The 11,141-nt window shown below is 38.9% G+C and overlaps 1 protein-coding gene across 1 annotated transcript; it reads right to left on the bottom strand.

Moving 5' to 3' along the window:
• Positions 1-274: 274 nt before the first annotated feature.
• On the bottom strand, positions 275-1,717 carry LOC147820798 (sex-determining region Y protein-like). Its single transcript, XM_087203559.1, has one exon. It carries the CDS (start codon positions 1,487-1,489, stop codon positions 878-880), a length of 612 nt encoding a protein of 203 aa, XP_087059685.1. The 5' UTR covers positions 1,490-1,717; the 3' UTR covers positions 275-877.
• Between the last annotated feature and the right edge of the window lie 9,424 nt (positions 1,718-11,141).

Raw genomic sequence — 11,141 nt, 5'->3', positions numbered from 1 at the left:
ATTCTGAGTAATGCTTTTCTTTGTGAAATGCCACTTTTCTATTTTACACATGAATTTTAAGAGTTGTCTGGCTTAAATTTTCATTGAAAAACTCACCTAAATAACTAGTTTGGGTCTCTCTCCCCCCATCCCTTTCTCCATTAACAATAGTGTCAGGATTCTCTAGTTTTGGTGCTGTAAGCTGAAAAGTTAGTTGACAGGAGGAAAGAAAAAGGAGATTTCCTTGTTAAAAGTCAGTTTTCAGGAGACAGGCAAAATGATGACACTCATTATAGACAGAAGGAGTAAGAGAACTTAAAGATTTTATTTTCCAGCAGATACTGTAATTGATTTGCAGTCAACATCAAAACATACAGAATTATGCCCAGTAAAGGAAATGAATTGCAAGTGGAGGAGAAAACTGGCTTTTCCACAGCCGGGGTTGAGGGGATACATTAAAAATTGCCCGACAACGCGACAGTTTACACATCCTTTGTCACCTATCAGCAATTTACTGAGACCTGCAAAATACCTGAAAGACCAGTGAGAGACACATAGTCTACAAGGGACTGCTTTTACATGCTCAAGAAGGCACCCCTCCCAACTTAATTTTCCTGTGTTTCTCACCACCGGATCTGTGAGTTGCAGCACTAAAAATAAAGACCCATGTGCTTAATTGTCAAGTTAGTATTCTACTAAGCAATCATAAATATGAGTTGAATCACCTCTTCAAAGTCTTAATTCTTTATACTTTAGTTGAACGTGTTTACATACCTTATTTTGAAACCCAGTCAAAGACGAATAATATTAAAATAGAGAGGAATGGGGCCTTCCTCACGGAGAGAAAGGAAATCAATATTGAAACTAAAAGCTAGAAAGTGTGGGTTGTAAATTACATTTAAAGAGAGTGTCCGCATGGCCAGGTCCCTAATTGTCCTGGGTTTGGGGAGGCGCTGTGGCACTTCTGTTGCAGCAACGAGTTGCCTGTGCCCACAGGCTGTGAGTGGCTCAGCCTTAGCTGGTTCTCCCGTCCTGAGTGCTTGGCCTCAGCAAAGCGCTCCCAGCAGGACAAGGCATACAGCGTCTCCTCCAAGTGCGTCTGGCCGCCAGGGTTTAGGGTGGGATCTGAATGCAGCAAATTGGTACTCTGCTCTAGCATCTTAGCCTTCCGGCGGGGTCGATACTTATAGTTGGGATATTTCTTTCTGTGGACGGCCTGCAGTCTCTGGGCCTCCTGGAAGAACGGCCATTTTTCGGCTTCTGTAAGCATTTTCCACTGGCACCCCAGCCGCTTGCTGATTTCTGAGTTTTGCAACTTGGGATGCTCTAGAGCCATCTTGCGCCTCTGGTCACGAGACCACACCATGAATGCGTTCAAGGGTCTCTTCACCCGGTCCACGGTGCTGTCTTTATGGTTGGCTCCTGTTTCATACTGATAACCTGAGCAAGCATTGCCCTTCCGAAGGTAGAGGCAGTTTTTCCCGAAGGTGGTGACGTCTCCTTGCTGCATGCCTGGCCTGTAGTCTTTGCTTTACAATATTTTGAACTTTGTAGAAGTATATGAGTGCACGTTTAAAGAAAAAAAAAAAAAAAGCAGAGTCAAAGGAAACCCAACACACATGCCCTCGGAAACTTACTTTACAATTGGAGGATTCAAAATGTATTTCCAACAGAGAATTTGTTACTTTAAGGATTGTAATGAAATCCTCATTTCTCCTCCCCCAGCACCTCCCTCAACCACCTGTCATCTCACTTCTCAACTAAAGGATTGTAATTCAATACCATAAAGCCTTACTGTAATCAGCTCTGTAAAACTGAACTTCAGCCTTTCTCCTGCTGCGCATTTAGCAACAGACTTCCTTTCTCTTCAGCCCCAAAGACGTGACAGAATATGCAGATGGAAACCCGGGGAGGCCAGGAGCCTGGTTTGTTCTTCACAAGAAAGAGAGCTGGAGCTAACTGGAAGAGATAGCTGGAAGAGATGTGCATTGTCTTTTTGTGTTCCCCCTACTCTCTGTTCCTTACTATAAAAGACCCTTAGCCACCTGTAACTAGTGAGATGCTGATTTGAGGCAAATAGGCCCCTCTGTCTCCTCAGAGCTAGCTTTGAATAAATCCTTTGTTCTTTTTCAAAAGATACATGTCCTCCTTTGATTTGGTCAGCAGCTCGAGCGAAGGAACATGATCGTGTGAGCCTAAGTGGCCAGTTCTGTGGCCAATCTGCCATCCTGAAGACTCTGACTATTCATTCACCATAAGAATACAAAAGAAGATGCAGAGGGTGGTGAAGCCATCCTATATTCCCATTTACTCTGGAGGCAGAGGCTGAGGCAGAAGGATCACAAATTCGAGTCCTGCCTGGGCAATTTAGTGACACCTACCTCAAAACAAAAATTAAATAGGGCTGGTGATGTGGCTCAGTTGTAAAATGCCCTGGCTCCCATCCCCAGGACCAGGCAGGAGACACAGGAAGTGGAAGGAAACTTGTTTCTTACTGTTTCATATCCCTGCCCATCAAAGTATGGGGGCACAGCAAGGAGATAATTAGCAAATTATCACTATAAATATATGTGAATGTTATGTTTAAAACTTCTAAGCTTTAATCAAACCTAATTCTGTTAATCATACACACATATGCATGCACCATTGGATACTGAAGTTACAGTAATTGTCATCCTTGTTTCTTCACTTCTACTTGAAGAGACATTGAAATTCTATGTAAATTTCTGACTGAAAAATACTAGGGAATTCCGTGCTATTATGTAGGCTAACAAATGTAAAAGAGAATAATCATATACTTTGAAAGATATTTAAAGGCCAACTTCTGGAACAACTAACATCCAACTTTTTAGGTGTGTGATTTAAAGAAAATTCAGAGGGCCTTGAAACACAACAAGTGGTAACAATCAAGTGTTAGACAATATTGAAAAGGGACTATATATTTTGCTGTTGTTGACTAAACAATGGTATGCTCTTGAAGCCAACCTTTTCACTTGCACATGCTAGCAATTTAGAAAAGTCTTTTACAAATCTACATTAAAATTCTACCCACAAGTCATCAATTTATCATCTACTGTACTACAGTTTAGAAATACCTACTTCGAAACTAAACAGTCATGCTGGTCAGGTGTTGCAGATCTGTAATCTCAGCTACAGGTGAGGCTGGGGCAGGAGATGGACAGTTCCAGAGCAGCCTGAGCTACCTGATAAGACCCCACAAACACAAACACAAACAAAAAGAAACAAGCAAGCCTACAGATACAGGTCGGTGAAGTGCCCCTGGATTTGATCACCAATCAGGGGCAAGGGTGGGGAAGACTGAAAAGGTCATGACTGACTAAATGAAATATACTACCTCACCAAATAAATCTTCAAGTCAGATGTGGAAAGTTATGTCCGAAGAAATGGACAAAGAACTATACTGGGAAAATCCTCCTCACCATCAGCATCCAGGCAAGTCTGAAAGCACTCTTTGGAAAACAAGGAGTCTTGCACAGAACACGGTCTTTTTGAAATAAAGTCTTGCAAAGACTGAATAGAAGAAATAGTGCTAAAATTCCTAGTGAGGATGACAATAACGACGATGATGTTAAAAAAAAAAAATCCTAGAGGGCACACAAATAGCCCACACAACAAATATGGTTCGTCCAATGAATGTTATGACGGATTAATATTAGCAAGTCACAACAACTACAAGAAAATTATATTCTGTCATAACATAAATATTAGTACTCAAGATTATACTCAAGATGCAGAGAGTATTAAAAAGGAACTATATGTTTATTTAGTAAAATTTAAAATATGTGTCTTAGAGCTGGACATGCTGGCAGATGTCTATTATTCCAGGACTCAGGCTGAGGCAGGAGGATCTAAAGTTGGAACCCACCATGGGCAATTTAGCAACTTAGCAAGATACTGTCTCAAAATAAAAAATAGAAAAACACCTAGAGATGTAGCTCAATGCAAAGACCCTGGGTTCCATCCGTAGTACAGAAGAAGGAGAAGAAGAAGGATGGAGAAGGAGGTAGAGCCGAGGGGGAGCAGGAGGGGGAGGAGGAGGAGGAGGCAGAAAGCAAGGAGGAGAATGGGGGGAGGGGATAGAGGAGCAGCAGAAAGAGGAGGAAGAGGAGGAGAAGAAAAAGGGGAAAAATAATATCTTACACTGAGAGGTTACACTTCAGGGTTTGCCTGGCATGCTCAAAGCCTTGGGTTCCATCCACAGCCTAGCAAACATACAAACAACAGCAAATACATTTTTAAAATACCTTAATATACGATCAGCTCAACCACAAAAGCTGATTTTCCAAAACTAAAAAATTTGGCTTAGGAGAAAAAATACACCGTTTAAAAATCTGAAAAATAACTTTGCCTATATAAATAATAATGATGATGTAAGTGATTAATATTACTACTACTGCCAATAATAATAATAGTAGTGGTAATAATAATAATAATAATAATAATAAAATATTGAAATAATCCAGGGCCTGTAATCTGAGCACCCAGGAGACCAAAGCAAGAGCCAAGTGTGTTCCAGCCCAGACAGGGTGAAGTAGCAACAAAGCAAGACCCTGTCTTAAAATGGAACACACACACACGCACACACACACAGGCACAGTGTCGGGAATGCAGCTTAGTGCGATAGCTCTCTAGGTTCAATCCTCATGCTGGGAAAAATAATAGAAATAAAAAGCGAAAAAAGTGATATACCCTGTAGCATGCATTTTCAAGCCTTGAAAGCACGATACAGCTTTAGAGAGCTCAGACTCAAATACATACCAAATGATTTCATTTATCTGAAATATCTGTGAGAGTCAGAAGCGTAGAGATAGAAAATCAATTAGTGGTTCCCAAGGACTGGGAGGGGGCAAGGTAGGTGGGTGGGGGAATCTGCACTGCTACTGAGGGCAGAATTTCCCTTTTGGGGTGATGAAATATACTGGAAGTGGAAGTGATGGTTGCCCAACAGCATGAATCTACTGTTGAGCTGTATGCCTCAAACCGGCAAAAATGGTGGGTTAATATTACATGTAGTAAGTCATATTTTTCTGAAAAGTGGGTGAAAAAGGATCTCACAAACCCACTTACCTTTAAAAAAGGGAAAAGAGGTCTTATTTGGATTCATCAATCAGCAAAATGTAAACAAGATACATCAATGGTTTTCAATCTAAAGCTCCTTGTTCTCCTTCATGTCATACATTTATGCCTTGAAATATTTCTTCAGTGATTTAATTAACCAAATGAGCAAAGTAGGTTCATGTTTGGAAATGCGAAGTAGAACGGCATCCACTTTAAAAGGATAGAGCACCTTTTCTTCCTATTTCTCATTACCAATCCTTTAAAGGAAAAATGGAGGTAGGGAAGGATGGAGGATTTATTTCTGCAACATGATGTCACTATTAAACTTCACATTGACATTTCACCTCTCTCGTTGTTTTCTTTCTGTCAAGTATTGGGGATTTTGAATGAAGGTCCTTGCATTGAGGTACATTACTAACATCCTTTTTGACTTGTTTTTTGAGCAAGTACTCATTAATTTCTTAAATTCCCCAGGCTAGGCTCAAATTTGCAATTATCCTGCCACAGCCTCCTAAAATACTGGGACTGCAGGCATATGCCACCCCTATGTGGCTTCAACTCATTTCAATCTCACAACTTGGGCTCATACAAAACCAGGGCTCTGATGAGGTACAATCACATAACCAGGGCTATCACCAGGTATCATAATAACCATTCTTCCAATTCCGAGCCCTTATAACAAAGGCAAACCTATGCTTCTGAGCTCCTGGGTGTCTCCAGTTGCTGGTATACCACTATTAACAACCAAATCCCATAAGTAGAAAGTTTAAGCACTGCCTGGGGATGTAGCTCAGTGGTAGAGTCCTTTACCAGCATGCATAAGTCCCTGAGTTTATGAGTTTATGAGTTTATAAGATTTTGTTCTCCACAAGAGAACAAACTTAGAAAAAGTTTAAGAACTTCTGTTGTATCACCACAACCTTTTATGTCCTCTAATGACTACTTCTCAACAGTTGTTCCACACTTTTACACTAATCAAGGGCACTTGTGTAAACTCATTGCTGAATAGTCCTGTCAATATTAAATTTAAATGGGGTTGGCTAAGACTATTGGTTGCCAAACTAACAGATTCATTTTATCCTCTAGGATTTGGCTCAGAAGGTATTAGATTCACATAATTTTAGATGCACCTTGTTTCTTTTTCAAATTAAAATAAGACTTGAAGAAAATTAATTTTGATTATTCAATTGCACTATAGTTTATTCTCACTGGTTACCTGTCCCTTGCAGTCCTAACTGGAATTCCCTGGTCAACATTAGTGCAGTTTGACATACATGTACAAATAATCAAACACACAAAATTTTCATTATTAATTAAATTTTTAGCTCTCAAAATCTGACCCAGTGAATCTTTAAAGGGTGAACACCACAAAAATCCTGTGGATATTACTCTATTTACTCCCAAGACTTTTATCTCAGGTCATTCCCATCAAAATATATGTGGTACAAGTCTTATGCTAGACCTAACCTGACCTAAGACAAGTCATGACTCCATTTCTCCTGCTGCTTCTCTCTGGGCTGCGCTGCATTGCATTGTTCTGTTTTCTTTTAGTCTAATGATAGGGCATCAAAGAGCAAGCAACAAAACAGAAAGTAAATAGTGTATACAACAGCAAGATTTAAATATTTATGAATGATCACAAAGAAATAAATTAAAAGATGTCATGCAATAATTCTAAAAGCAAGGTTTTTAATTTTGAAATTAACATGTATTTCCTTTTTTCAACTTTAGAGTCAGTTTTTCTTTTGAATAATTTATTTTTAACCCTTCTGGTGTGTTCAAATAAATGAGGTCTTGGACTAACTCAAAGAATTGGAGTTAACTTTTCCTGGGGTAGGTACAAACTAATAGTTATAGAACTGCTAGGTTCTCAGCTGTTTAATTCTTGGAGTCCATCATGGTAAGACTTTCATCAAACAAACTGCCTGAATGTGATTCACTTACACATGATCAATTTCAACATCCATTGACATCAGCTTTCCAGACATTTTCTAATTAATGAGGGTTTGGCAGGGGCACTTGAAAGAAAGGAACTTTATAGATGCATATCTAGGGTATATAGTTTAGAATTTATAATAATGCTGCTTTCTTTTCCACCCCAACCTCAGCTGAATATTTTCTTTCTTTTATTTTATCATATTTTCCTTTTCAAAATGTAGGAAATTATCTGTAAAAGCAAGAATTTACTCATAGGAAGAAATTTAGAGTGGCCTGAAGCATTTTTCCCATTATCAGTTCTGGCTCATAGTATTAAACTTATATCTCTGCTAGCTAAGACTGAGATATATAAACAAAAAGCTGCTTAAACAAAAATTATATGTAACTTCTGCCCTTCCTTTCATTTGACTTCTTAAGTACAAGTGTGCCCTATTCTTTTTAGTTCTTCTAATCAGCTTGGATACTAATGTAGTTTTTCTAATCAGCTCAGATAGTACTTGTTTAACTTGCTCATTGTGTTCTACAAGAAGAAGGTGGTGTTTCATCCTTCTCAAGATCTGTTTCATGTTCCTTTCTGTTCAAGGTCAACTACACTCCTCTTTCCCCAGTGAACCAGCAGCTGTTTGACCACAAAATGTTTTAAAGAACATCATTTATATAAAGATATCTTGAGGGAGCCACTCTCTCGTACTTTTGTATACATTATCTTTCTTCTCATTTTGTTGCATTAAGATCACAGACGATTTTCATTCCATATCTAGGGTTTGAAATTTTTCTTTTCAGCATCCAAATGTGCTCCCCCACACCAGAACATAACATAAATTCAAGGTGGACAACCATTTGTTTTGTTGGTGTTGAGATAAAAGCCTTGGGAATAAATATAGTAATATACATAGCACTTTTGTAGTATTCACAGTTTAATTTGCAAATTCACAGGATCAGATTTTTGAGAGGCAAAAATTTAATTATTAATGAAAATTTTGTGTGTTTGATTATGTCTACATGTATGTTAAACTGCATGAACTTTGACAAAGGAATTCCAGTAAGGACTCGAAGGGACTACTTATGGGATTTGGTTGTTAATAGTGGTATACCAGCAACTGGAGACACCCAGGAGCTCAGAAGCATAGGTTTGCCTTTGTTATAAGGGCTCGGAATTGGAAGAATGGTTATTATGATACCTGGTGATAGCCCTGGTTATGTGATTGTACCTCATCAGAGCCCTGGTTTTGTATGAGCCCAAGTTGTGAGATTGAAATGAGTTGAAGCCACATAGGGGTGGCATATGCCTGCAGTCCCAGTATTTTAGGAGGCTGTGGCAGGATAATTGCAAATTTGAGCCTAGCCTGGGGAATTTAAGAAATTAATGAGTACTTGCTCAAAAAACAAGTCAAAAAGGATGTTAGTAATGTACCTCAATGCAAGGACCTTCATTCAAAATCCCCAATACTTGACAGAAAGAAAACAACGAGAGAGGTGAAATGTCAATGTGAAGTTTAATAGTGACATCATGTTGCAGAAATAAATCCTCCATCCTTCCCTACCTCCATTTTTCCTTTAAAGGATTGGTAATGAGAAATAGGAAGAAAAGGTGCTCTATCCTTTTAAAGTGGATGCCGTTCTACTTCGCATTTCCAAACATGAACCTACTTTGCTCATTTGGTTAATTAAATCACTGAAGAAATATTTCAAGGCATAAATGTATGACATGAAGGAGAACAAGGAGCTTTAGATTGAAAACCATTGATGTATCTTGTTTACATTTTGCTGATTGATGAATCCAAATAAGACCTCTTTTCCCTTTTTTAAAGGTAAGTGGGTTTGTGAGATCCTTTTTCACCCACTTTTCAGAAAAATATGACTTACTACATGTAATATTAACCCACCATTTTTGCCGGTTTGAGGCATACAGCTCAACAGTAGATTCATGCTGTTGGGCAACCATCACTTCCACTTCCAGTATATTTCATCACCCCAAAAGGGAAATTCTGCCCTCAGTAGCAGTGCAGATTCCCCCACCCACCTACCTTGCCCCCTCCCAGTCCTTGGGAACCACTAATTGATTTTCTATCTCTACGCTTCTGACTCTCACAGATATTTCAGATAAATGAAATCATTTGGTATGTATTTGAGTCTGAGCTCTCTAAAGCTGTATCGTGCTTTCAAGGCTTGAAAATGCATGCTACAGGGTATATCACTTTTTTCGCTTTTTATTTCTATTATTTTTCCCAGCATGAGGATTGAACCTAGAGAGCTATCGCACTAAGCTGCATTCCCGACACTGTGCCTGTGTGTGTGTGCGTGTGTGTGTGTTCCATTTTAAGACAGGGTCTTGCTTTGTTGCTACTTCACCCTGTCTGGGCTGGAACACACTTGGCTCTTGCTTTGGTCTCCTGGGTGCTCAGATTACAGGCCCTGGATTATTTCAATATTTTATTATTATTATTATTATTATTATTACCACTACTATTATTATTATTGGCAGTAGTAGTAATATTAATCACTTACATCATCATTATTATTTATATAGGCAAAGTTATTTTTCAGATTTTTAAACGGTGTATTTTTTCTCCTAAGCCAAATTTTTTAGTTTTGGAAAATCAGCTTTTGTGGTTGAGCTGATCGTATATTAAGGTATTTTAAAAATGTATTTGCTGTTGTTTGTATGTTTGCTAGGCTGTGGATGGAACCCAAGGCTTTGAGCATGCCAGGCAAACCCTGAAGTGTAACCTCTCAGTGTAAGATATTATTTTTCCCCTTTTTCTTCTCCTCCTCTTCCTCCTCTTTCTGCTGCTCCTCTATCCCCTCCCCCCATTCTCCTCCTTGCTTTCTGCCTCCTCCTCCTCCTCCCCCTCCTGCTCCCCCTCGGCTCTACCTCCTTCTCCATCCTTCTTCTTCTCCTTCTTCTGTACTACGGATGGAACCCAGGGTCTTTGCATTGAGCTACATCTCTAGGTGTTTTTCTATTTTTTATTTTGAGACAGTATCTTGCTAAGTTGCTAAATTGCCCATGGTGGGTTCCAACTTTAGATCCTCCTGCCTCAGCCTGAGTCCTGGAATAATAGACATCTGCCAGCATGTCCAGCTCTAAGACACATATTTTAAATTTTACTAAATAAACATATAGTTCCTTTTTAATACTCTCTGCATCTTGAGTATAATCTTGAGTACTAATATTTATGTTATGACAGAATATAATTTTCTTGTAGTTGTTGTGACTTGCTAATATTAATCCGTCATAACATTCATTGGACGAACCATATTTGTTGTGTGGGCTATTTGTGTGCCCTCTAGGATTTTTTTTTTTTAACATCATCGTCGTTATTGTCATCCTCACTAGGAATTTTAGCACTATTTCTTCTATTCAGTCTTTGCAAGACTTTATTTCAAAAAGACCGTGTTCTGTGCAAGACTCCTTGTTTTCCAAAGAGTGCTTTCAGACTTGCCTGGATGCTGATGGTGAGGAGGATTTTCCCAGTATAGTTCTTTGTCCATTTCTTCGGACATAACTTTCCACATCTGACTTGAAGATTTATTTGGTGAGGTAGTATATTTCATTTAGTCAGTCATGACCTTTTCAGTCTTCCCCACCCTTGCCCCTGATTGGTGATCAAATCCAGGGGCACTTCACCGACCTGTATCTGTAGGCTTGCTTGTTTCTTTTTGTTTGTGTTTGTGTTTGTGGGGTCTTATCAGGTAGCTCAGGCTGCTCTGGAACTGTCCATCTCCTGCCCCAGCCTCACCTGTAGCTGAGATTACAGATCTGCAACACCTGACCAGCATGACTGTTTAGTTTCGAAGTAGGTATTTCTAAACTGTAGTACAGTAGATGATAAATTGATGACTTGTGGGTAGAATTTTAATGTAGATTTGTAAAAGACTTTTCTAAATTGCTAGCATGTGCAAGTGAAAAGGTTGGCTTCAAGAGCATACCATTGTTTAGTCAACAACAGCAAAATATATAGTCCCTTTTCAATATTGTCTAACACTTGATTGTTACCACTTGTTGTGTTTCAAGGCCCTCTGAATTTTCTTTAAATCACACACCTAAAAAGTTGGATGTTAGTTGTTCCAGAAGTTGGCCTTTAAATATCTTTCAAAGTATATGATTATTCTCTTTTACATTTGTTAGCCTACATAATAGC

Source organism: Heterocephalus glaber, unplaced genomic scaffold (genome assembly GCF_053883595.1).
Source record: "Heterocephalus glaber isolate CG9 unplaced genomic scaffold, H.glaber_assembly_v1.0 deba00001802, whole genome shotgun sequence".
Lineage (NCBI taxonomy): Eukaryota > Metazoa > Chordata > Mammalia > Rodentia > Bathyergidae > Heterocephalus > Heterocephalus glaber.
Note: the sequence above shows the minus strand (reverse complement) of the source record. Positions and strands in the feature narration are given on the sequence as shown.

Bases quoted from the DNA above. Each gene is read 5' to 3' on its own strand.
- LOC147820798 (XM_087203559.1), bottom strand. From the start codon at position 1,489: ATGCAGCAAGGAGACGTCACCACCTTCGGGAAAAACTGCCTCTACCTT.